Source organism: Struthio camelus, chromosome 14 (genome assembly GCF_040807025.1).
Source record: "Struthio camelus isolate bStrCam1 chromosome 14, bStrCam1.hap1, whole genome shotgun sequence".
NCBI classification, from domain to species: domain Eukaryota; kingdom Metazoa; phylum Chordata; class Aves; order Struthioniformes; family Struthionidae; genus Struthio; species Struthio camelus.
The window spans coordinates 13,639,963-13,667,787 of record NC_090955.1 but is presented as its reverse complement, the minus strand read 5'-3'; the positions used below and the strand labels follow the sequence as shown (position 1 = coordinate 13,667,787).

Sequence of the window (27,825 nt, the reverse complement as noted above, 5' to 3'; positions counted from 1 at the left end):
CCTAACAGCAGAGTGTTAAACAGAAAATCCCTCTGCTGCTCATACTTGCCTAACGACCGGTTCTTGGTGAAAGTGATAGTAACGCACACCTGCTAAACTGAGGCCAAAAGAACAATTTCTCTTTACTGGGCAATAAGAGCAAAAATTCATGAAGATTTGGACATTCTCCTAGTTTCCTACTGTCATTTTCTACCCTTTCTAGCGTCGTGTTTTAATAAAAATTGAAACACATCAGAATGAAGTGAAATACTTCCTTTAAGAAGTACATATTGCCCTAGATCCTAGCAGTAAGGTGGGTGCCTGCACATTTGCTGCTGCTATAGCAAAATATGCCACTGGTTCTTTCAGATACTCCTCAAGTGAGATCCTATGAAGGGAGGAAAGCAAGTTCCTCTTTAGTCTCTGCATCTTTTTTCCTCATTACTTTAACTTTTCCTTTACCCACTCTAAAGGACCCAGGGAACCCTTTTGGCCAGACATCACAGGGGTTTCTCCTGATTCTGACTTTCCATTGTTTAGCTTGACCCCAGCACCCCTTCTGAAACATCGTTCCTACTCTGTAGGTCAAGCCTGTTTCAAGAGATAAGAACTTCTGTTGGACTATTAAAATGTATCTGGTTGAATGGCTCTCCTTAGGAAAACACAAAAAGTCCAGTTGACCTGTATTATTGCCTGTCTTCGCTATTTTTTCTATACTGCTATCTGAAGGTTCCCCAGGGCAGATTTAGGACTGAAGCCTAAATTAAGGCTGAAAAACGTCAGGTCTAATGCTACCCTACTAGACCTCACAACATCCTCTTAAACTCTGATTTCTAGACTCACAGATGGTCTTTTTCAGAACTCTTCACTCAATCAGTTCTTATTTCAACTTGTTTTTTATTAATATTAGGTTAATTTTTTAAGGAGATTTTTATCCTTTTCCTTTATGACTGCAGAAATAATTCCCAATAATGATGGGGTAAAATCACCCAGAAAAGAACCTCTCCAACTTTGAGCAGAAGTACCAAGAGACAAAGCATTTCTTCTCCTGTGATTTTAGCAATTTAGATTTAGAAGCACGGTCCAAGTAGACAAAAGAACTGAAATCTTGAACACTACTCCAAAATTTATTCAGAGCTGTAGCGTTAAAGAGGCTTTTAGACACTGCATGTAATCTTGTCAGAGTTAATTAAATCAAAACAAAAAATGATGGGAAATCTTCCCCGTTAATGTGCAAAAAGCTCTTGTTAGTGCTTTATTATTCACGAGGCTTGCACCTCCATTCTTTGTCTGTGACTCTGTTACCACAGAGCATAAATTATTAACGTTAAGCCACACGTTCTGGGAGAAAGAAGGCGTCTTTAGTAGGGACAATTTTCAATCGTGTTAAATTGACACTCAAGTTCTTTGACAAGCAGGAGCTGCCCTACTGGTTTAGGGCAGCGTTTTGCTCTCCCAACCACAGTCAGTAGCTGACGGCAGAATTTCCTTGCCGTGGACCCAGCTCCGTGGAAGACATACGAAACCTGCCAAAATGCTTCTCCCGGGACAATTTGCCCCGATACCATTTTGGGGGCAGAACGAGCCGGCTGTGCCAGCCAAGCCCAGAGAAGACTCCAGTGCTAGGCACAGCAAACACCTCTGGCCTGTCTGCAGTGCACGGACATGCTTGCCTCACCTGCCTCGAGCCTGTCAAAATCTCTGCCCAAACCTGGGCTGGTACTCAAACAGCTCAGACACGAGGTTGGTTCAAATGCAACCTTAGGCTTAAAATATACTGCAGATCTACCCTTAGGTTCCTCCCCAGCTGCCTGCTCAGGTACCTCCTTCTCTCCTAGACTGTTCCAAACCACTCCATTAGCTAAGACATGAGAGATAACAATAAAGCTGGACAAGGCCTCTAGGGATTAAATTATTAACAGATGACACAGAGAGGATTCCAAATCTCTAACTGGTATTTATGCTCCTGTCTATTATCTTTCTATAAAAAGCCCACAGATTGCATATATATATTTTACACATCTGCACACAACAAGGAAGAGTCAAGCCTCTCACAGCACTTTGGCTTAAGTTACTGCCATTTCACAGGCATTTGGGATGGAATTCAATATACTGTTGCTCTTTGTTCCTTCTTTGCCAAATAATCAATTATGATTTCACTAGGAACTAACAAGCACACACAGGCACGCATGTAATGTGTGCACATCATACAGGGAAGCTAAACAGGACTTTTCTTTCAGTTTGCTTCAGCTTATTGCCCTGCCTCTTGGGACTTCTAATACATTTTTAGAATGTATTGAATTCAAGCAAAGAACACAGGAGAAAAACATGCCTGCGTGATTTCTCCATCCCACTGCTACTATGGTGGCATTCGATAGCATCTCTGCGTTTAAAGGCTGTTTTCTGAATAATCTCCTCCTCCCTCCCTTCAAGGTGAATTTAAATCATGTTGATGCACATATACATTTTATTCACAGGGTACTGGGAGACTTGGGGGTCAGGAGAAAGGGATAAGGAAGAGTTTGATTTGTTTTTTGTTCCCCTTGTTTGAAGCTGTAAGTAGGTCGTTAATGGTTTTTAATTGTGGATTCCATCTTCAGAAGGCAGGAAATTATTTTTCCACCTCCTCCACTCAGCAAAGGCACTGAATATTTTCAGCAAAACAGAATGGATGCAGTGCCTGATTAGATCAATACTGGGCCTGCCTATCACATATCTACAAAGGGAGTGAATGGAGATAGAAGAGTAAGGTTCTGATCCAAAACCAAATTAATCTTGTAAGTTTTGAAGCAGGCCCTCAGAGGACAAATGATGGAAGCATTTAAAAAATACTGGTGCTGGAAAGGAAAGAACAGGGAAGGAAAGAGCAACGAAGAAAAAGAAGAGTGGAGGAACTGAAGCTAGAAGCATCAGGTACTACAGCAGAATATATTATCACCAATTATAACACGATCTACCAAATAAGACTCCGGTTCTTCAAAGATTTCTGCTGTGGGAATAGTTCCTCTGAAGTCATTTAGACTGAACCCTCTCATCTACCACCACCATGAACCTGGAAGTCTCTGTGCTGACTTGTGCTTGGTATCTCCCGGAGCACAAAGTGCAAGGTCTCCCAAGTGTGTGCCAAAGGGTAGCAAACCGTTCACGCATGACTGTGCCTCTGGAAGCTCCTTCTGCAATATTTCTACTAGAAAGTGAGCAGACACTATCAGAGATCCATCAAATTGTAGCAAGTCCGAGCACAACTGGCCAGAATCAAGAGTTACAGAGAAGGAAATGGAGACACTGGGTTAGATTTCCAATTGAGGCACTGAACTGGACTTCAGGAAATTACTCCTCAAGGCCTTGGGTAAATCAGATAACCTTTCCAGCTCTCTAAACATGCCTGAACACAGTTTTTGTATCTATATGACTGTAAAAAGATCAGAGTTAAATTAAGAATCCCCTATTACACCTGCAGACATACAGATTGCATGTTAAAGCATTTTTAATCTGATAGCTTTTTTTGGTTCAAAACAAAAAGCACGCTCTGTTTCAATATAAGCTCTCTGATTTTGTTCACACTGATTTGATTAAGGCAGTGTAAAATCCAAAATTAGACCAAATCTTAGGGAGAATAAAAGTCCCTTCCCGTTATATAAACTTGGAAAATAAGGCTGGATGAGACTACAAAAGATCATATACTATATCCCCCTCCACCTCAAAATAGAATCAATTCTACCTAAACCATTCCCTCACAGCTTGTGCACCTACCTACTAAACTGTGTGCAATTAAAGCAATTGAATCCTCTCTTAGCGCAGTGCCTATCAAAATGAAGCCTCAATAGTTTAACCTCAGCTGGAACTCGGCTGCTATTAATAGTTCAATTCCCCTAACAGAGCTTATTTTTAAAAATTGCATATGAAGTAATGGCTCTGATTTTGTAAGTCATCAAAGAACAAGCTTTGCTTTTGATAATCTCTATTTCAAGAAATGCTATAATTTCTTTTTTAACAGGATTTATTTTTTCCACATATTCTGTTACTGATTTGGAATCTTAAAAAGTATTTTAGCTCCTTGGGGAAAAGCTCTGGCTATCCATCTCTTAACTACTAATCTGCTTTTTCTATTAAGACAGTTGAATCTCTACTCCCTCTAACTTGTCAGCTATACTGATGAGTCATTAATTGATTTTTTTTTTTTTTTAAGTTTTTTTGAAACATCTACAGTAGGCTAAAATCAAGAAAGAAGCCTCCTGAAGAATTCAATTAACTTCTGGCTTGTTTGGTAATAAATAGTGCAGCATTGTATTCTGCCACTCTTTATTCTTGCTCTAGTGTCTGGAGATTGCCCAGATGTTTCATCCTCCGCACTGTGGAAGGCTTTTGCCTTGGGGCTGGTGCAGCGCTAGCCTCTGCTCTCCTGACTCTAGTTAATCTACATGGCTGTCAGAGTTGTCACATGGATGGTGAATCATGGCCTCTCACCGCAATCACTTCAGCCCCTGGGGAACGGCTCAGAGCAGACAGCTGCACAAACCCGCACCCAAGCAAAGTTTCCCCTGGATGAGCATTTTACAGATCAGCTTTGAAATAGTCACAAAGCCTGACTGACAGGCCCTTGGTTTTTAAAGAACAGAAATTTGTCAAAAACAAATTGGTTGTCTTTCAAACAGACACCCTGTTTGAGTCTGTCTTCCCCCCCCCCCTTCTCTTTCCTTTGCTGACTTTCCTTCTTCCAAACAACAACTGGATCCGTTTTCTTCTAAACAAACTTGAATTACAAAAGAATGCTGCTCTGCTATACTTAATAGATTTGCACATTTTTCCCTTTCTTCTTTAGTCTTTCCCAGTATAACATATAATCCTTTGCACCTGCAAAAGCTCCACAGACTGCTGACTGCCAAGAATCCACCACGTGACCCTGCTTCCATGACCAGAGATCCTGTGTTTAAAGAGAAAGAAAAATAAAAAGTTATTAAATGTTTGAATCTATCTGATCCCCATGTGAGTTAACTCTGAGGATGGGAACTTAAATGAAAAGCTATTTTTGTGGCATTTTTCAGTGATGTAATAAGTGATTTTTCCCAAGGAACTTGTGTACTCGAACAAGCAGATGGGCTGAGAAAGATGTCTGGAACTGAGGAGGCTTGAAGCAAATTGCTTTCAGGGATTTCATATGTATGTATTTAAGCCTGTGGGCATGCAACTTTGCAAATATTCTGTGAATTTATTTTCTTTTTGGCAGTGCAAAGCAGACCACTGCGAGGGTGGGGTGGGGGGTCATGCAATAACCAGTATCAGTTCAGCCCAGTGGCACCAAACGCCCCCATCTAGAACGAACAGCCCCTGGTTCCATGAGAGAAGAATCCTGTTTGTCCCTCTACACTTTGTAAACCAGCCTCTTCTAGCCCTCTCCCCCCAAAAACCCCATCATTAAAAAATTACTCTTATCACTCCTATTATATTGCAAAGCAGGTGTATCTTTGCTTTTCGCTTGGTGTCATTAGGGACCACATACCCTTTTTCTCTCCACTGCTCCCACACACCATATTCCAATCCATTTAATTCATAACATCATTTAAACACGTACGTCAAAAACCAGTAACACCAACAGTGCCTTCTAAAAACAAGTATTAAGGATCAAGTCAAACATAGTTTGATGAGTCAGATTGGTATCAGCATCAAAGGCCAAGGCATATTGGGATGGAGTTTTTTTTTTTTACGCCCGCTACGGTCACCTCGTTCTCTCCTCCTCCACCCACACTTCATCTTCCCCTTTTCTGTCTCCTCAAATGCTTAACCGTGGAAGCTCTCTGGAGTAGGGATTTCCATTTTGTTATGTTAAGAAGAGTGCTTAGCAAAAAAGGACGGGAACTTTGGCTCTTCTGAGCCCTACCGCAGAGAAATCAATAATTCTATTTTATAGCTGTGGCACTATCTCACTTTTTTTAAAGCTGTATTATTTCTATGCTATAAAATATTCTTGAAAGCAACCTGATAGCCACGCTAGGCTGAGATATTGCTCTCAGCCTCCCAACCTGCAATATGACCACAGTCCACTGGGGCACTAGGATTCTTGCTTCCCTCTTTTGCTGACTCTTCATTTAATGCGCTGTCCTTGCGACTCGCGTGTTCCAACTTGGCTGGTGGTTATACTTCAGTCGAATGTTTTAAAAATCAAACTGTTCAAACAACAATGGCCAGCCACAATGTTGTTTGGTATCTTGCCACAGCTAAATAGCTGCAGCTCTGCTTTACGAAAGCACTAAAGGGATTTCAGTGTCTTTAATGCTAGCCATTCTTTTTCCTGGTGTTTTCAGTACGCGTTGCTATTCTGCTGTCACCCGCAGCACAAACTGATTTTCATCTCATAAATAAATAAATAAGGACTTGTAATTCTTCAAACCCTTAAATTGCTTTTCTGGAATAACTTACACTCTTTGGACATCCTGTTTTCTTGCAAGTTGGTCCTGCTGTAGGACATGCGCATTCCATAAGACAAAGAGTGCTATTTTCCAAAACATCTTAGCATTATCAAAGCATAAATCCCATTTTCAAAACCCACTCTCCTAAAACCTCAGGTGCTTAAGAAAACTCAAATTGAAAATCGGGATTTAGAAATTTAACTGCTGGGGCTACTTGATCGAAACAGAGCAACTGTGTTTTTTAATTAAACATTCCTCAAGTACGTATGCATCTACAACTAGACCCTGGAATTCAGAGCAGTTATGCAAAAACCACTATGGAAGATCTGCTGGAGGACTAACAGGAAAGCTAGAACAGTAACGTAGACTTCTACGGCTTTGCCAGAAGCCCAGCCTGGTCTCAGTTAGGTTTACGTTAATGGCATTGCCCAAAGAAGAAGCAAAAGGTCAATCCTATTTGTTGGCATGCAGCTCTGAAATCCAGTTTCTGATAAAACCTGACTTCCTAGTACAGTTCTGTACAAAGAGCCTTTGCCAAGCAAGGCAAACTGATGAATTCCCATCTGTTCAGCTTGCAAACTAACAACAGGTAACTGCAAGAGTCTTGCAAGTATGGAAAATTGTTTAGAAGGGTGGAGTTAGGAACACTTCAATTAAATTAGGCAAAAGGAGAATTGAGGCTGGAGAACAGGAAGAAAATTCCCCAACAGTGAGGTCTATTAAACTGTGGAGCCAGTCTCCCCAGGGAAGAGAGGAAAGCCCTCTCCTTTGAGTCATTTAAAAATAGACTGGAGAAGGCACTCAAGATCGTTCCGTAGGGAATCATCCTGCATTGGCAAGGGCTGGCTGAGATGACCTCATGCATTTCTTTCCATCTCTGATTTTGGTGATTCACCCGGAGTTCCAGACCTGAACATGCGAAGCAGAGAGAAGCGGGGAACAAGTGCAGCAGCCCAGAAGGAGGGGAAACCAAAGGAATGAGCGGCGCAGGGCCAAGAGGACAGGCAAGTCCCTGGCCCATGTTCTTCCTAACCGCACTCGTGCTGCAGGCCAAGCTGATGTGTTGAAGGTCACACATGTTTTCTTTCATAGCCCAAGGACCCACTGATTGACAGGGCTTTACAGTAAGATGGGCTTGTAAGGTCTTTAAAAACATTCCACTTTGTGCTGCACCTAGCACAACACAGAGCAAAGCACAGAAGCTATTACAGGCTTGAAAATACAGGCAACAACCAGTACCTAGTTCCTGAAAAGAAATACATGCAATTATCACTCATCCTCAAAATACTGACTGCGGTGACGTAGTGCCTAAGTCACAGCTCCACTACCCTGATGCTGTACCAGCTCAGAGCAGCTTTCCCTCAGTACATGCTGCCGCTCAGCCCAGGCAGACCTGGGAGAGGTATAAAGCGATGCGCCTGAGGTCACGTGCCAGATTAGTGTCAGAGGCAGGATTAAAGCCCATGTTTCAGGACTCCCCATGCAGAGCCCTAGAACCGGTTAAGCCCACGCAGAGGTGCCTGCATAAGCACTGTAATTACACGGCTTTTTCTACATGTGTCATTTTAGCACGATAGTATAAACAGGGAATTATTAGCAACATAATTGCCCCAATTTGATCAGCCTGGTTCCCTCTCCCCACAAATAGTTCCCACCTGATTATGCTAGGCTTGACCTACAGAAGGCAGCATGAGATAATGAGACTTTTTCTGGGCAATACCCATTCCCACTAGTATTTGCAGCCTAGGAAAGCAAAATGACAGCAAGCACATTACATGAAAGCAGGCCGCCATGCCAAGCCTCTGTCATGTGTATTCTATTAAGCTGAAGGCTGAATAGAAGACTTTGTTTCCCACTTCAAAGGACCCCATCCCAATCTCTCGCTCTTCCCTTATGAATAACAAATTGGAAATAAATCTTCTGGCTGAAGCACACGGAAACTTGTACAGTTGGGGCCCTCTGCAGCTTCCCAGCTCAATCACATGCCTTTTTTTTTTTTTTTTTTTTTGTAAACACTCATATGTGATCTATATGTAAAACTCGCTGTGCATTGCTGCCCCGTGTAAAGCGATACAGCGGGTGTGTCCTCCAGGGGCTGGACACAGTGGGAAGCCTGAACACAGATTTCCAAGTTTTCACAGGGACAATGTCTGCAGAGAAGAGTCCAAGTTTATATGTAGGTAGAGAAAGAAAAGCAATACTTTCTTTTCCTACTGATCCCATAGGCCACTGTCCTCTATTTCTCATCATAGCCATTATTTAGCTCCTTTAATATGAGAATACAAAAGGACCTGGACACCCCCTTTACTCAGCAAAAGCTACTTTGGAATAGTCTTAGGATGTATCAAAGGCCTTTCACTCTCTAAACAACAAACAAAAAAAGAAAAGATTATCTCCTTTAAATACGGGAAGAATTTTATGGTGCCTGCAAAAGCGCGGCACTGACGAGGCTTCACATATGTTGAGGACAGCTGGCCTCAAGCTGCCCAATAATTTTTTACTAGTTCACGTAACCCCTTACCTATGTGCCTGCCATCTTTGCTTTACATTTGTGGTAAGCGTTTGGGGAAGAGATCATCTTTCGGCTTTGTGCTTGAAGCACAGTGGGGTTTTGGCCTATATATTCAGGACCCCCAGGCTACGGTGACACTGGTAAAGTGCACCACTCACATCTCTCTCTCACACCTGCTGACCAGACCAATATCCCAAAAGCTGCAAGAAGTGCTGGAGAGAATGAGACACCTCTAAGGCAGATGCCTTATTATTCTTCAGCCATTAAAAGGCAAGCAGGGCTTACGGCATGCTCTAAACTAGGTCTGCAGCTGAGTAAATATTACAATTCACTCCAATGATAAGCATCTGTAGTATTTCTATGCACCCCTCTGTTCCAGGCAATGTTCAACTTCATGATAACAGGGGAAAAAACTCTCTGAATTAATCATATTGATTTGTGTGTATGCATAATCCTGCAGACTAAGGAAAGAAAAGCATTCTTCATGCTTGCCTTTGCTACTAGGTATTTTACTAGCAATGGGGCATTCTGCATGGCTGGTTCTTACAGATGCATGGCACATTAGCTATAGGAGAAGCAAAAAATTCATAAGCAGATTGCAGTTTCTACACACAAAGTGGAAAAGCAATGAGCCTAATGTCCTCCCCAGTGAATTGCTTTGTGCATATGTGCAGCACATGTGCAGTGTATGTGTATATTATCTTGCAGGAAACATGCAAGCCCTAACATGGGAAAAATTCAGTAATCTAAGTTCACTGTTGACATAAACGTTGAGACTACTATCACACTAATGGAGTTGTGCTTGCTTATGCCAGCAGTGAATCTGGCCCTAGAACTTAAACCCACCCAAATCCCAGATAAATTGAGAGAAAAAGAACAAAAGTTGGCCTACATGCAACAGCATATTTTTCATGTTAAAAGCGTTTCATTCCCTTTCTCTCCCCACATAATACTGCATTGATGTCTGTGACCCATTGGAACGTAAATCAAAATGGATGTGCTAAAAGCCTGGTTAAAGAAAACGTCTTCAAAATAGTGCTCCCATGGCAAGGCAGAACGTAATACGCCAGACACTCTCAGCTTCCATGGTGTGAAGTCACAGCTATGTGTCTGGGAAGGAAAAAAAACACTTCAGAGTTAGAACAATTTTTTTTAGCAGGTGCACTGCTACTACTACCTGCTAATAAACGTGTGCTCCATGTAGGCTAGTGTGAATAAACTAACATGCAAGAATTATATGGGTCTAAGATTCTTCAGCAAGAAGAAAGTGTCCGAGTCAAATGGTGAGCCCTTTACACGGATTACATCTATATTCTTCCCCCAGACATCACTGGCAGGCTCAGCGACTTCCAGAGAACTGCTCGCGGTCTAAGCGTGATCAAGAGCATCACAATCCAGCCCTGTATCTATAAATTGCACGAGTCTGTTTTACTTCTGCTGTTTCAAATGGCGCATTGACGATCCAAGACCATCTGACTTTTTCAAATGTGTCTGCAGTGCTGTAAGTAATGATTGCGTTTGTTTCTTGCTCTTCAGTGCAGATGGCGGAGAGCATTCCTTTGACTGTGCTTAAAGGCTGCGTGAATGACAGTTATTGTGACACTAATAAAGTGAGGGCTGTTAGCCGAACAGCTGTTGGCTACATTGTTCTTTTGTGAGAAAAATGCAGCCGTTATGCTAAAGGAATGTGCGCTCCGCACTGGCTGCAAGTTACATCACGCCTTGAAACGCCGCCGTGCAAATCTGTTTTTGTGATACAGCACCTAAGCAAACGGCAGACACGTTAGCGTTATTTAACCATTAGGATTTAATCCTTAAATCAGCCTGATCGTTACTCAAAGGAGGAGCAAGGTATGGTAGAACACTTACTACGCAGCTTGCAAGGAAATGGGTTTAAAGCTGGGCCTGGGTTTCATTTACTCTTGACTTACAAGCAGCTGAGCACAGCAGAAAAGAAATACTAGACCGCTTCTCCAGGAAAAAAGGAAAGCTGTCACCTAACTATAGAGCAGGGAAAGGCACTTTATGCCCAGTTTGGCTACATTCCTCTATTTTCTACTTGTTCTGTTAAACAGCAACAGGTTTGATTGTAAATTTTAGGAGGGAAATAGCATGTGGTTTATTGTTTCAGTGGTGGAGTTATAAACACATATTACTGCTCAGGACCCCAGCTGCCTGGGCAGAAGCATTCTGTAAACTTTTCATTCTTATTAACTTTAAAAATCAGGTGCAATGAACTCCAAACAAGATGGAAACCCACTAAGCAGAACATGTACAGCATGCCTTAGGGTACGTCTTAAAAGTACGTCTGCACTGACAATTACAAGCACGTCTGAGCCCACCCTCACAACCAGACTTTTTCACACCCTACACTGCGAATCAGGCCGCCTGCGAGGCCCCCAGAAGCAGAGCATCCTGGAGGGGAGGATCAAGGGGACCAACCAAATGAGCACGTGTGCCCAGTGCCTTCATGTAGATCTAGAGTCCAGTCCACCAGCAAGTTTCCCAAGCTCTGTTCATTTTCAACACGGGTCCCTTGTGCCTAGGTTAAACAACAGCTGAACCTAGAGAGAAAACAAGGGACCTGAGTACACGTAAACCCAGTCCCAAGCGTGTTCTCCACTATGTGGAGAGAAATCAGCTTAGGAACAAACACAGGGACCTCCTGTTCTGACCCAACCATCCTTCTGTTACTACTCAACCTCATGGAGGAGTAGCTGGACTCTCCCCATTCCCTTTACTGCCATGCCCTGCTTATTTCACAGGGTGGCAATGTGTCTGCATGGACTCTTCAGTTTTCTTCTCTTGAAGCAACCCTCTGCTTCTTCAGGGCCTTTCGCTGCTATCACATGTCAGCACAGTCATTGCAAAATCCCACAAGAGAGATCTGCCCATGTATCTCCGCTCCCTCACTCCAGCTATTGACTCTGAAGGTGCAACCAAATTCATCTCTTTGTAAAAACACGTGCTAATTTGAGAGACTTAGAGCTTTGAGTAAACTCATCTTATGGCTAAAACCAATGAAAAAGAATTACATAAGTGCACTATAACTGCAGAAACTCTAAGAGCTTTGGGTTTTGCCCATCACTAAGACTAATAGGGAAATTCTGGCTCCGTTCAGTGCCAGAGAAGCTAGAGCTTCACCTCCGCTGTATTCAGTCCAAGATTTTTATCTTGCCTTGCAGGACCCAGGCCAGCCAAGCAGCACAGTCTGCAACAGCCCTCCTAGAGAGGTTGTGTGTGCAAGAGCAACAATCTTTGGCACATGTGCTGGCGGGTGAAGTCAGCATGACCCTGACATTACATAGTCATAGCAATGCGCAAGTGTCTCATCTCAGAATCAGACATTTCTAATGAAAAACACAAAAGGTTCCCACTATACTAGGTTTATTTTTCCTCTTAAAAAAAAAAACCCCAAAACCTTATTTTTCAATTACACTCATTTGAGATCTATGTCCTGCCCTGCCTGCTCCTTCCCTTCTCACTGACTACCAGAGCCTTTCTACAGACATACAATACATTTGGTCTATAAAGAGAGCATTCTCCATTTACAGCTGTTTTGGAGTAACTCTTACCGGCTCTGAAACAACAGCGAACAAGTAGAAACATAAAAATCAAGAGGATTGAGCCTTGGTTCACCTAAGAGAAAGGCTTATCTTATACAAAGCATTGCTGTCCTAGGGATACCCAGATTTTCAGCTGATCATTTCCACTTAGCCATAAGAAGCAGGCATTTTTGAAGAGATGTTGCTGCACTCAAACTAGTTAGTGGGTTCTTGACTCTGATTTTTTAAAACCCTTATTTTGTTGAACAAACTGATGCCCGACATTTCTGCAACATCCCTAAAGCAGATATTTCAGTTGTCTTTCTGCTCAGTAATGTCTAAAACAGATAAATTATGGGATAAAATGGAACATGCAACAAATGAATAAATCCCTTATATGCTGTTGGTAGGTGCTCAGAAATTATGATTAGAATTACAGAATTAAAACCCTAAACAGAGCAGAATACAAGATAACGTAGAAGGGATGGACTCCACAGTGGTTTGCTCATCTGAGTGGAGACTACATACTCTCAGCAGCAGAGTCAAAGCAAGAGAGATGGGCTAGACTCCCTATAATCCACAAAAATTTCGTTTCTGTGAAATCTGTAATCTGAATTTTCCTATAAATCTGCAATTTCCACAATGAACAAAACACTTTAGTATTTCCAAAGCAAGTTACAGAGGCACCCTGGAAATTCCAGGGCAACATGCAAGGGAACTGTAATTTACAATGTTGTTCCAAAATTTGATCTGATATGGATGGCAGCATGCTTGGCTGCTGTTTGAGAAGCATATGCACCTATGCACCTATGTTCTGCCATCTTTCTTCCTGGCCAGCTGGCTCCGAGATGGGCTCAGAAGCATTAGTCCCATCTAAAAGAGCCTAAATCTGACCAAACTGCTGCTGTGGTAATCAGCCAGGGTGCTTCTCCCAGGGTTGGTGTTACAGGCATCGAATGAGACTTGAAGCACCCCTTCTTTTCCTGAACTCTGAGAAGACTCCTAAATTGCGTTAGTCAAGTCAAGTACGGCCTGGGCTCAAAGACAGAGAAGCACTATGCTAGATCACCTGAGCAGAATTACAACATCTGTCCTGATATCTAATATATCATAATACAGTTTCCTTCTCCTTCTCGATTTATATCAATAATCTGTGCCTACACTGGAAAAAAAAGACCAATTGCTATATTTTTGAACCTTGGGAGGGGAAAGGACACATGTAAAACACACGGAATACCAGTGGATGCTATATTAAAATAAACATAAGAGCTTTTTATTAAAATCACCATCACTTCTTTACTTTTGCTTCTTAAGTCATTGTGATCTAAGAAAAGATTCTACTAACTGTTTCTAACTTGCATGCTCACCTATGTAACTGGAAATAGGGACTATCTGGAACAATATTTATTTCTCGTTAATCAGTGCAATACCCCCTTTACCAGCACCCACCTTATAGTTCAGTGATTGCTCTTCTTTTCCTAACTCACTTTACATTAGAGCGTGGTATGCAAGTTTATTCTCACATAGGACAGCTGCTCTGCGTTCACAAGCAGAAGAAAATTGTGTGTGTAAACTATGTGGCTAAAGCCAGCTGGAACCATAATGAATAGCTGCTTGGAGCAAAGCAAAGAGACAAAAAAGGGACATAGAAACACCTGATTTGCTGCCTGTGAGTAGCCTTTATTAGGCGGCTTAAAGCCTAATACCCTTCTGCTGGCTGCAACCAGCACATATGGGAAGGAAAAGGAAAATCTGTTCCTCTTCCATGTGTCTCACCAACTGTCCTTTACAGGGAAAAAGGTATTTTTTTCCTTATTCTTAAGGTGATTAGCTTGCTCAGAGAAGTACTGAGTCAACCATCCACCAGCCCATATAATTTTGTACCAGCAGCTATAAAAATCACCCAATCACAACACTTGAACGATTCTCCTCTGTGAGATGAACAACACATATGTAATACATAACTATTGCAGCATTTACCTTCCCAAGTAATCCCATTAATACAGCACAGAATAGTCCCTTAGACGTTATCAAACCACCAGCTTCAGTTAAGCCTTGTGTGTTTGGGCTCTGCACTGTTTGTCCATTGCACTCCCACCTCATCTTCATTACTTTCTCTCACTTCAACGCGCCAGCAAGAAGCCCTACCATGACTCGTACTGCTAGTGATGCTCCTGGCCATATTCTCCCAGTTGATGGGGCCGTGACATTTTTCATCCTCTGTTGCACTGTCAGGGTAACTTTTCTAAGAGCCTAATTCAGCTAAATAAAACGTACCCTGCTTTCACTGACTGGCTTTGATGTAACAAACCTTCAGCTCTCTCCATGTGCTGAGCCAAAGTGACTGAAGCATGTGAGATTGATTTTTGCAGATTTGTACTCATGGTTCCATATGCAGAAGAATATATTGCAACTCGTCCACGGAACAAACTAACCCGATTTGAATTTTCTTCATATCTGCACTGACCCCTTTGATTAAACACGATGTCTCGTCCTAGTGACTCACTCCTTTAACTAGCTAAATTCGTCTTCCTTAAGCCTTAAGCACTTTAAACAATACACTTTATCGCCACAGCTACGTGAACGTTAGTTACAACAACTTTATATTCTGAAAACAACTCCACAATGTTGCCGTTTTATGTGGTTTTGGAGAGAACACTGCACTTTTTCTCTTTAAGTACTGTCATCTCTTGCTCCCAAAGCAGGCTGCTGCACTAACATTCAGCAGGTCACAGCAGCATCACTGCAGCAGAGTTTACAGAAAGCTGTTCGTAGACATTGGCAGGGAAACGGATTCCTAATAAGGTAGCTAAAGCTACCCTGTGCAATGGGACAATACCCAGATATTGCATCAGGCTGAGCACAGGAAGGACCTGCAAAATCCAGTTCAGCTTTAGGAATGCTAGCGTCCATATTTCATGCACCTCCTACCTGTGGACTCCATTTGAAGGGCCAGCTGTCTGGGACAGCCCTTGCTTTCTGTGAATGTCGGTGGAGCGTAGGGTACCAGATTCCCACTGAAGCCTCTAGCTGCTAACGCTCACGGCGTGGGCTCATCTCCCCAGAACAACCTAAGTTACTACTATACAGAGAAAAGATCAGCTGTTGTCACAGCCTTCAAGAGTGGGAAGATATGGCCTGAGAACAGTAGGGCCATGCAGCTCAGGGCAGTTTCCTACCCTCCAACACAACGAGGAGCTTACAAGCACCAAAGAGAACATAAAGCCACTGTCCCTAACTAGGAGCATCAAGGGATGAGGAAGGCTGTCACCAGTTGCCATCCTTCTCAGTACCTCTTCCCAGTTTGGATACCAGTGGAGAGAATCTGAAGGGGTCCTGGAATGCCAGAATAACGAGGAGGAAGGCATGAAGCCAAGCCTCCAGCCTCTGAGGGCAAAACAGATCAAAGACCTGGCACTACACTGTAGCGAGGCTGGTACTGAAAGACAAATAGTTAACGGCTGACAGTTGTTCAACATTTATGGGAAATTATTCTGAAGGCTCAACCAAGTTCCAAGGGAGCAGGCATCCACATCCCCAAAACCACCAGCACAACTTCTGCTGTCTCCAGAAAGTACCGAATGTTTGAATGCAGACTGGATCTGCTCTGAATCTGCCTCCTCTGGGGAAAGAGCCCATACACTTTGCAGAGCCTACCCAGGGAGTCACTGTTGCTGCTGCCTCTGCCATACCACTTTGCTCAAAAACAGCTGACCATGCTTTAAGGCAGACTGTCTCAGAAGTCCAGCCCCTTAAAGAGAAGAAAATTACTCTATCTCTACCCTTCTCCTCTCTTATAAATATTACATTTTGCTACAACGCTGTTAAAGCTTTACAATAGTTTTCTGTTCTTCCAATCCAGGATCTCAAAGCACCAGAAAAACCCTGGCCTTCCCTTATCCTTTTGCAGGAAGTAACCAGCATCACCATTTAAAGGGAAAACAGAGGGACTGAGAAATTACACAGCTTCAAATCCAACTCTGTGCTCTAAACACTAGACCATGACTCTGTCCCTGATAAACAAAGCAACCAGCAGGTGGGAGAACACTGCATCATTCTGAAAGACTGCTCTATTAAAATGTCATCCAACTGACACCTTCCTTAAATGACCTTTCAAATAAAGTATACAAAGCCAATCAAAATCACTTGTCAGTGATATACTAAGAATCTCTCCCTGTCTACAACAACAGGCTCAATCAGTTTTCTCTGTATCAGTCACAATTCCTGTTACCTCTAAGACCAAAATGCTAAAAAATTTAAATAATAATAATAAAGTAATATCATGCAATTCAAATAGCTCCCACTCTACTTCAATCAATAAAATTAGCTAAGGTAGCAAATAAGATTTCTGGCATGTTGTGGAGTAAAATTTAGTCTGCACACCACATATCAAGGTTTAGATGATTCCTGTTATTTTTCAGATATTCAGGCAAAAGACCTTCACATGCACAGGCAGCTTGGTACACACTTGTTGATTCTGCAGTGTGTCCATAAACGTGATAATCAAGCTAGGTAAATTACCACAGAAAGCCTTTGTGGGATGTATGACATATTCCTATCATTAAAGAGGACTTACCTTTAAGGATTCCCAGAGCGGAAATTGTACCAGAGAGAAAGGAATCTGGAGAGAAGGTGGGAAAAGAAAAAAAAACAAAACCCATAAAGTTACAAAAGCAAATTAGGTCGGCATGTTCCTTCACTGGCTAAATTAGGAACAGTTATTGTTCAGTAGTGAACTGCAGCTTATTACATTTACAAATCTTTAAGGACACTTTATGCATGCTACCATTAAATGACTGGTTTCACTAAAGCAGTTTTACTTTGTTTATCACATTCCCCACTGAGAAGTTAATGTATCGTTACCAGGGTGGCCTAGAAGAGCAATAAGCAGCATGATCTAGTGCAGGGACATCCTTGGTTTGACTCCATGCCAAGAGAGCCATCAGGATGGTTCAAGTAACACACTCCCAAGGCCAGGAACATCGCCTGGTGAAGAACCATCTTCAGTAACACACACTCCCATGAACGATGGGCTTAAAAAACAGTTCTGCTCTGACTAGGCCTTTGCAAATGGGGCATCAGCAGCAGAGAGAAACTTTTTTGAACATCTCCCAGTGATCTCAGCCTAATGAGATCCCTTGAGAATTAAAAGTAGGTTGTAAACAGTTTCCAAATCCACCAAAAACCCATGGGAGAAGCTTGGTGGCTCTCCTCTCACTCATCACCTATAATAAGACGTGGTTCTGTCCAATAACCGTCTGCATCTCTAGCTAGGCTCATTAGTTCTGCCATGTGTCCCCAGCAGTGTCTGTGCCTTTCCAGCTCCTTTATTGGTTTGCCCTGACAAACGCCTCATAACCAACCCTCCTAACACACAGGAGAAAAGCAAATATACTTCTCCTTCAGTTCCATAGACTGTACAACTGTGCAGGGCTAACACATGCAGTTATTCAGTTTTCACCCACGAGCAAAGGGATGAGAAAACAAAGAGGGCAACAAGAAGCCACTACTTTGCATGGTTTTGCCTTTTCTTGGAGTTTCCTCCTCCTCCAGTTTCGGCTGCTAAGTTCTTCTAGCAATTCCTCCTCCTCCATCGCTCTGACAAGCCCCGTCCAATGTCCATCTCTAGTACTCATTCTGCCTTCACTATCTCCAGCCCTGTTGTCTGTCTCAAGACATGTCGGAAGAAGCAATCCCCACGGTAATACTAACTTGTGCCAGAACTGTACTACAGCTGTATCTGCAGCTCTGTTTTGCCCCTTGCTAAATGCTTCTCCATTATCTCCCCCACTTCAACAGCCAGTCAGTTGGCTGTTGAAGTATCCTTCCAAGCATCTATTTTCTTCTTGTACTCTCTTATCGTCATGTCCTCAAATATGATGCATGTTGGGTTAGATTTTCACTTATTTGCATTGATTTTGTAGTTTGTGTGTTATTTGATTAGTCTTGGAAAGCACACACGCACCTCTTGGCATGAGTAGTAGTAGACGCTCAAAATGGGTCATACTTAGTCAATGCATAAATCTTTATTCTTCACAACATGAGTAATGGCAAATTAGAAGCATTCACTACAGAGATATAAGCAGCTTATCACATCTAAATTTAGGCTATACCAAGGAAGTTTGAAACGGTACATCTATTCAACATCACAGGCATTAAAGAGTATTGTCTGCTTCACTGTGTTGCAGCTAATGATTAATAAATGAGTCTATTAAGTCAATCTACCAGGCAAAACTAAGCTTGACAGACACCTGCCACAGAAAATTTGTTATCTATTCAGGCAGGAAATGGCAGTGAGAGGAAATCAATGTCACTGCTGTACTCTGAGCCGACAAACTGAAATCTCAGAGGAAGTTTGTCATCTTGAACAATGAGCAATATCCCCGGTGGCATCTCAAAGCCCCGCAATAAAGGTCAAACATGGCTCTTATTTATCAGGGCCTTGAAACTCTAGTGTAGCAATTAAATTTTGTTTTCAATACTGGGTGAAAAAGTCCAGCTATTTGACAGTAATGTGCAGTAATATATTTACGAGAAGATATATATATATCCACATGCTGCTGCATCATTGTTGAATTGGAGTTAAATGGCATGATTTCTTTCCAATGTAAAATGAAAAGCAACATAACATTCTATTAGCTAGGCTAAAAAATAGGGGGAAAAAAGAAACAATATCCACTACATTTGTTTCAAATTTGTTAAAAAGAGAAAAGGAAATGCTCTATATCCAGCTGTATAGCAAACAAAACAAGCTTTCAAATACACAGCCTCAAAGCGTTGCTTTTCTATAGTTGTGAATGAGTGGTAAATCTATGCAGCTGTTAATAAGACAGCAAGAGAAGCTTTCGACATAAAATCCTTTTTATCTCCTTTGCTAGCTAGCAGCATTTCAATCAAAGAGGAAATTTGTTCACAACTGCTGTTTGACTTCCAGCATTAGTGGTGTTTGTTTTCTGTGTCCTGCTCAGCGGGAATCAGAACTGGATGGATATTATCGCTTTCACTTCCCCATGAGTCCCACAAGATGCTGCAACACATGGCCTATCAAAGTGATTGGGAAGGGTCAGTGGGATCTGTACGGCCAGTAGGCTCCATCCTTCCTGAGATGTCTGCAACATAAGGGCCTAAATGTTCATAAATCACACTTCAACAGAATTTGAAAGCTTGCAAAAACAAACAAACAAGAAAGGACCAAAACCAAAACAGCATCTTCACTTGCACCAAGAAGATCCTAACAAGAAATGTTCTCCATCTCCTAAAATCAAAGTCTCCTTCCTAGCCTACTTGACAACATCCTGATTTAAAAACAAAACCCACAAAAGCAGTTTCATGGGTAGGGGAACTGGAGCCAGTCTGGCTTCCCGGAGATTTCCTTTTTGTCATCAGATTCTCCAAGGCCTAATAATTTACATGCTGAGATCAGCATTCTTCCCATAGCCGGGGTCTTCATCACAGCTCTCTGCAATGCCAATCCCACAGCCCCTGTTAAAAGTTAGGTTCACGTTGCAAGGCTTCCTACAAACCCCCAAACTACTTCTACTCTCCCCTCATACACCTATTTTTAAGAGGCATATGGAAACTTAAATTTCTCTTTGCAACCTCTGCCTTTCTGCCACATTTTTGTGGCCAATGCAACCAGGGGGTATTGGGCAGGAAGAAATGGCTGGGCTGTACACGCTGCTGTGTGCTCTTGTGTGCATACACCCTGCTTGCATAAGCCTAGTTTCCCTAAGAAACCAGACTAAACAGCCTACGCCCAAAAGTAGGATTAATATATGCAAAAAAGAAATATCTCCACAAGTACAATCATCCAAAAATGGAAAAGTCTTTAGATGTCATGTGAGCCTTTACTCCACCACCATGACAGACGCGACAAAAATCTCTCAATGTGGGGATGATTCTCAGTTTGAACAGTTACAGCATTTACCGTTTGATTCCATTTCACATTTTTCTTTTTAAAAGAAAAGCTCTTCAGCAAACGAACAGAATCACACCCTGCCAGGCAGCGATATTTATGCCTGAAATAGGCTAAGGCAACAATGAAAATGTGGTCCACACATGTGGGTAACTTTCTGCCAGCAAATATGAAACCCTGGCAAGCTCCACCAACCTCTCATTCGACGTTCATTTAAAATAGACAGAGAGTACCAGTTCTCATGTCTGGCTTGATGTTATATAACTGTGCTGTTTGCTCAACACAGTCAAATCTTACACTAAAAAAAAAAAAAAAAAAAAGTGTAAAGCTCCCAGACGACTGTAAATCATTATTCTAAAATGTTTTATAGGTTAGTGAAATTGTCAGTTACTCTGGCCCCTGCATTCTTTAGCACCTGATACCTAACTTAATGCAGCAAAGTTGCAGATTCTTTTTTATTTTTACAGATCTACTTAATTCTCATTCTCTCTAATACAGAAGGATTTTAACAGATTATTTTTTCATAAGCTACTGCTAGAAACAGTTGCACTTCACAGCCAGAGAAAGAGGAAAAACAAATCTCCAGTTCTAAAAATATCAACTTGCATGCACTGGAGATTTACCTCAGAACAGAGGAAGTCTCAGCAAATACTGTTCAATTAAAAAAGAAAAATTTTAGCAGGAGCTTAAAAGTAGTGTCACAGAAATGCATCAGTACCAAAAACAGAGGTAACAGAGGTAAACAGAGGAGCAGTAACACTCTTCAAAACTGTAATACAACATTTTAAAGTAATTCAAAATTCGTCCGTTCAATACGCAACGTTCAAATGCAAGCTGACATCTTCCAGAAGGAAACTCAGCAGCCAGACAGCAGGGAGAGCATGCTGAAGGAGTCGCAAAGAAAAGAAGAGAGACTGGGGGGAGGAAGAAGGGGAGGGAAAAAAACAACAACAACAAAAAAAAACCTCATCAGTCCCTTCAAAACTGGGATTCCCTTCAAATCCATATGAGGATTCTTTCACATAAAGAGGAAACAGATGTTCATGGCTGGAATTTGCATGTGGCTTTATTCTCTTCTAGGATACAATAAAACTACTCTTCTTCTCATCCTCCAAGCTAGAAATTAAACAGTGGCATGTCATGCAGAGCCCAGCTGTGCTTTCTACCTCCAACCTTTATTAGCAATATATTTAAAAAGAAGAAGAAAACAGAAAGAAAGAAAGAAAGGGAGAAACTAGAAAAGCACAAGAAATGAAGAGCTATGTGGTATGTGTTCTCAAAACAATATAAAATCTACAGATGTTCTTACTAATCTGCACCACATGTTTGTTTATTCAGGTTTTCTCTGTCTCCAGTTCAGTGGGGCTTTGCTCTCTGAACGAGCTATCTGTTTTTACAAACATTAGAGTAAATACTGAAGGAGAGATCTGCTAAACAGCCAGAGGAGGAAACAGGCCTCCCTAGGAAGAGCTTTCTCAACATCCCTGAAATTGCACCTCCATCCTTAAAACTGTTCTCCCCAATACCTTCACTGTCCCCTATACTGTTAACAACTGGTGAAAAGCTGACAGTTATGAAGAGGATTTTGGTAGCTCTAACATCACAAAGACCAATGGCACAGAACACCTGCCAGCTTCAGGAGAACTTACTGCAGCTATCCCTGAAGTTTTCTGAAATTGCATCTAATCCGTCACTTGCAAGCACTTTTATGAGGCTCACAAATACAGGCTTCAACAATGCTAGCGTCTCTCCCAGGCGTACGCCACCATGATAAGCTGAACTGCAGGTGCCAAACTGAGGCTTCTCTATCATAATTACAACAAAAAGTCAAATAACCCACTACCGAGGATTAAAAAAAAAAAAAAAAAGCAGCTATTTTCCAAGGATACATAATCTACAAATTTCAGAAGAATAATTTTTTTTGTTTTGGGTTCTTCTTTTTTCCTCTTTTTTTTTTTTTTAAATCACCCTTTTATGAGAGATGGTTCTTTTCAAATAGGTTCAAGTTAACAGCAGAATAAAACAACCCTGTCCAGTCACCGGAGTTAACACCAAAACATTTCCGTTAACAACCATGGTAAATCTGGTTCAATGACTTGTCCTCCTAGAATTCTGCACGCACTTGCACAGCACATCTGGGTTATGGTACACTGACATTCTAACTATAAATACACTTTCCCCATAACAGGATTTGAAGAGATAGCACAAAATGAGGTAAGCCTCTCCCTTGGTCATGTCAGAGGTCACACCAATAGACACAATTATACATAGCATGGTATAAAGCACCGTAGCTTTCCACAGTACAGACAGAAGGTGTAGAGGAGCTTGGCCCAGCCACCTTCAGCAGTATCCTCAAGCTGACAAAGTCAACTTATTTTCTTGCAAACCTTCAATTAATACTGCCTCCCAGCTCCTACTTGATAAATTGCAGACTCCACAAGGAACCTAATGAAGGTCATTTGTAATCTTAACGTGAATGAAAGGCTGTCAAAGCCCTCAGCTGTGTTCTTGCAGCTTGAGAGATGAAAGGAGTGAGCATAGTGAAAGAACAGACAAGTTTATATGTTAAAAAATGATAGACGGCTCTGCTAATAAACAGTGAGGCAATTAGAAACAAAAGTGTTCAAGCAAAAATGACAACTCTAGCATAACAATGACCAGAGAAGATCATCTCTGGCTCCACTTCTTAAGGAACACAAGGACACGCAAAGCCCACATACAGCAACTTCCTATACAACTACACAAAGCCAAAGAGCAGTAGGACCGTATGAGAAAGCAGGGTCATCACAGGTAAAATTCTGAAGTCACATCTGCAACAAACAACTTATGAAAATCCTTCACTGTCACACGTGTGGCTCCACAGCACTGCCAGCAGCAGACGGCCCCGTGCTCACGATACCAGAAACACCAATCTCAACATTGTCAAGAGTAGCATTAAAATGCAGGTTTCAGCTGACGCACCAGCAACTGCCCGAGGTAATGTGCAGTTTCCTCATTTTCAAGCAATTAACACTAACCTTGTTTGAGCTAGGGAGACAACTGCAAGCTGTAAATGTGCAGAAACAGAAAATACCTGAATTGTAAGCATTATTCTGATTCAAACATCCACTAATCCTCAAATAAATATTTGCACCTTGCTTCCTCTGTTTTTCCAGCTCTAAAACCAAAGTAATTCCATTTGTCACCTGGCATATGTGAATGTTTGGAAGTAAATTCCCATATGAGACACAACATTATACGCCCTGCAGGGTTGCTTTATTTGGTTACAAGTCGTTAGCACAGATGTCTTTTGGACCTATGTGATGGAAGTTCACATTCAACAGGTTTTTCTTTTAAAAAGCACTGCACACTGATTAGAAGGGCATTAAGCAGATAGATAAATTGGTTGTATTATAAAAGGGAAAGTTTCCCCTCCACTAGAAAAAGAGCTTGGTGAAACAAGAGAGGCAAAAAAAAGTTTTTCTAGAGCAGCAATGTTGACTGGCAAAGGGAAAAAATAGAGATCTTTCATGACTACATATTCCCAACACAGAGAAGCACTGAGACAGATCTATCAACCTATCTTGTGTTGAATTTGTGTAAGGGAGTCTGATGACCACAGAATGCTTTAACCTTTCCCAAGGCTGAGACAGATCATCATCTAGCTATTGAAGCTATTTCCTCAAAGAAACAAATTAGCAAAGATACATATTAACAGCCTTTAAAATCTCACCTTCGGCAGCTCCCCATACTTTGCTGTAAGGACAGAATAATTGCATTAGAAATTGTCTAAGCTTAGCCAAATAAATTGATCTTACTGGACTTCAAGCAGGAGTAGGATTGATCAGGCCCCAAATAGGAAAATATTATCGATGTTCTCCCACCCTCCAACAGACGAGCGCTACAGGAGATGGCCATTTTGCTATTCCATCTTTCAAATAACATACAAAAAATCCTCAGCAATGAAGTGAATATGCTAACATCAATTTGTACGCTGTTTTTAAGGGACAGATAAAAATCTTGTAGGCTAAAAGATGAGTTTAGCAGCTCTGGAAGAATGAAGGTATTGTTTAACAGGAAGCAGATGTATGTCAGATGGCAAACTCATTAAAGTGTCCCATCGTTAAAGGAAACAGGATAACAATGAGCCATCTGAAAAAACGTGAACTGATCAGGAAATACACAAGCCGCAGCTAATCTCCTATTTATTGGTAGGTAATGCCTTTAAGTCATGCACATGCATTGAGTTTAGGACCATGAAGGCCTAATCTTTGTTCTCATGAAAAAAACATAACAGCAGAACCCTAGAGCATGGAATACAACATTTCTGGAAAAAGTCTTCTGAAAGAAAAGCCTAACATTTGGAGAAACTATTATACAAATATGCAGACACACATGTATGGTTATGTGCTGCTATTCAGTGGAGCACTTCAATTCTGTAACTTTGAAGGCATTTAATGTACATTGTACAGAGATGCATTATTTTTAATTTAAAAATAATTACAAAAATGCCTTATAAAGGTAACTATCAAGTAAGAACCTCCAAGTACAAACATATAAAAATCTAATCCTAGAAAATAAATTTATAGAAAGGCATTTGACTGATTTTCAGTATCACATAGTTGAAAAGTTCCTCAAATGAGATTTTTGAGTCAGATACAAGGACCTGAGCACTAAGAATTAAATGGCACGCTTGTTTCATAAGGCAGGTAAATCTACAGGCAGGGTGGGGAGCGTTGGCTTCATCCAGCAAATATTCACCCAAGCAAACCAGACAACAGCATAGCTGTAATTGCACTGATACCACCTTAGGAACTCCAGTCCTCCAGTAACAGCTACAGAAAACTTAAGTGAACAGAAGGAAACATGTTTCTCCCTTGATGGTTGTATCTCAATATACAGTAATTTTGTTACAAATGACTTGCTACTACATTGAGATTACAAATATAGCACAGCAGCTCTTACCATAAAAAATAAAAAAGTCTCTCACTGGGAGTTTTCTGAATGTTATTAAAATAATTCAATGGAAAATCCATCTTTTCCTTGGCATATGGGCCTGATCCAAAGTTCATTGCAATCACTGGGAATTTTGCACACGTGACTTCAATAGGTTTTGCATCAGGATCCACGTTCAAGATGGAGAAAAGAGGAGCGAGCAGATACAAGCACTCCAATATACAACATGAGGATCAACTAATTTAGATACTACCATGGCCTTCCCAGGATGCAGGGAGAGTCAAACTCATGGTGTGACTATGTGCTAAGGATGCACTTTTTTTCCAGGTCCTGCTAGGTAGGACCTGTTGCAAATTCCCTGCTTTTTTTCCAGCCTGCCAAGGTAGGACCTGTTGCAAATTCCCTGCTTTTAGAGAAGCTGACATGGTAGCCCTCCTTGTAGCATTGTTCAAGCCCAAACTGTGCAAAACATTTAAGCACAATCTAAAGTCCCAGTGAAGTCAATGTGACTTAAGCATATGCTTTTGATTGTCTTAACAAATACGAACTTTAGTTTTCCTGAACTGATAGCCCTCATGGGCTATTAGTGTCCTAGGATTTTCCTGCATATTTGCCTTTTGTGGAAAAGCAGAACAAGATAGGTAAAAGTTGCTTTAAAAAGGGAGGGGAAAAAAAACCACACAGGTGTTTTGATAAAATTATTCCAAGTCTAAGGCAAAACCAACATCACAGTAACAACTACTGTAACATAGTAATACAACCGGGAAACAGTTACCCAGGTTGAAACTTTTTTCTTCAGAGTGTAAGAACCATACAGTGCTGTTTATATATCTTACATGATTATCTCCATCATGTGGCAAAGAAAAAAAATGCAAATTAACATTAAATTTAGGAAGTGCTATTCATGTAAAGATATGCAATGTTTCTTACACGAATCCATACACATTTTTATATACGCATGTACAAAATTTTGTGAATAGCTGTCAAAATGGGGCATTGCTAAGCTTCCTTGTGTGACTGAATGTTTTTAACTATTTACCAGGAGCCCTATCTGTATTGCACATCACAGTTAAAAGAAGAGATAGACTTGTCCTCTAAAGCGCTTACAGTGTTGTGGGCAGTACCGAGTGGGGGCCAATGCAACAAGCTAAGAGGAAAGGTAGAGGATACTTCAGCAGGCCCAGTGAGGGGTCAGTCATACAGCAGCCTAAATGCAAGTCAATACAGATAGGGTTAAAAAACCTGATCTTTGCCAGCTCCTTGAAAGAGTTCACCACATGGATTCTCTCTGTTCGGTGTTAGCTGAATAGGAGTTGATTCTGTAAAGCACTAAAACACATGTCTAATATCCCACCTCTTTAGAGCAAAGCACTTAAATATGTCCTTAAATCCCACACATGAGTCAGACTCTTCTGCATGCCTGAAATCAAGACTGGACTATTTTCTCCCTTTTTTAATAAACCTTTAGCCCAACCACATGATAGAGCCTTGCAGAAATTACTGGGTGAAATTACCTGCCTATGTTACACAGGGGGACCTACTACCTTATGATAACCATCTCTTCTAGCCTTCTTGTATTAAGGCATTAGCTTTCCTGAACCACAGCTACAGTTTCACAAATTTTAATCAGATCCTCCATTACAAAAGACCCAATCTAAAACCAGTTAAAGTGAATTGAAAAATCCCAACAGGCAATTGATCAAGACCCAAATGAACAGTTAGACAATGCACATACAGATACAGGAAGGATGGTTCCCTTATTATTTTTTTAGTCTCTGTAATTTTTTTTTTTTTGACAGTTTAACCAATTCTGCAGACTCTGTAACTATTTAAACAGGAAGCCCCCTGGACCCAGCAGACCTCCCTGCCTATGCAGCTGGAGAGCTACTCACTGCTCCTAATGGAGTATTTTTTCCACCCCCACCCCAAGGTAGCAGCTGGACAATGTCAGACCCTGCACAGCCACCTGGGACTTGCTGCCCTCCCAGGTGTGGAGTTGCAGCCTAGGCCACAGCAATCTGGCCCCTGGGAAAGTTGTCAGGAGAACTGCATCCCCCCACTTCCTGCCTGTCAGCAAGCTGGGAAAAAACTTTAAAAGACCCTAGCTGCATCCGCAAACCCAGCATGCAGAGAGCAGGGGGAGTTTGCTTTCCAGAACCTCTCGCAGGCATCCTCAAAGGAGTCTAGCCCCACTGCACAACTCTGCACAACCATTAGAAAGACCTGTGGAAATAAAATATCACACTCAACCAAGTCCGTTGTTTTTTTTCCAAGTCATTGATGGAGAAGATCCTTTCACCACAGGCCTTTGAATTCATTTGCGTGTTTTTATACAATTACCTTATTTCCATTTGCCTTGAGGATCTATCACAAAAACAACATTCAATCATGAAACCAAACCAAAACGATCTCTCATGCTCAGTTACCCAGGCTTGGACACGAAGAAACTGTGCCAAACTGCAAGAGTAGGGGAACAGGATTCAGAGGAACAAGGGTGCTCTGGTGAGTGAGAAGTGAACAAGAGTAACATCT

At 41.6% G+C, this 27,825-nt stretch overlaps 1 protein-coding gene across 32 annotated transcripts in view; it reads right to left on the bottom strand.

Moving 5' to 3' along the window:
• The window catches only part of SLC25A26 (solute carrier family 25 member 26), a 115,656-nt gene that overhangs the window by 27,788 nt on the left and 60,043 nt on the right, over positions 1-27,825 (bottom strand). For 25 of the 32 annotated variants that reach the window (XM_068907636.1, XM_068907633.1, XM_068907634.1 and 22 more), the window contains 2 exons: positions 17,020-17,064; positions 4,834-4,903 (listed from right to left, as the gene is read on the bottom strand). In XM_068907636.1, coding sequence (XP_068763737.1) covers positions 4,834-4,903; positions 17,020-17,064 — 115 coding nt within the window. The remainder of the gene's footprint in view (positions 1-4,833; positions 4,904-17,019; positions 17,065-27,825) is intronic. The other 7 variants (XM_068907647.1, XM_068907650.1, XM_068907632.1 and 4 more) reach the window with 1 other exon arrangement.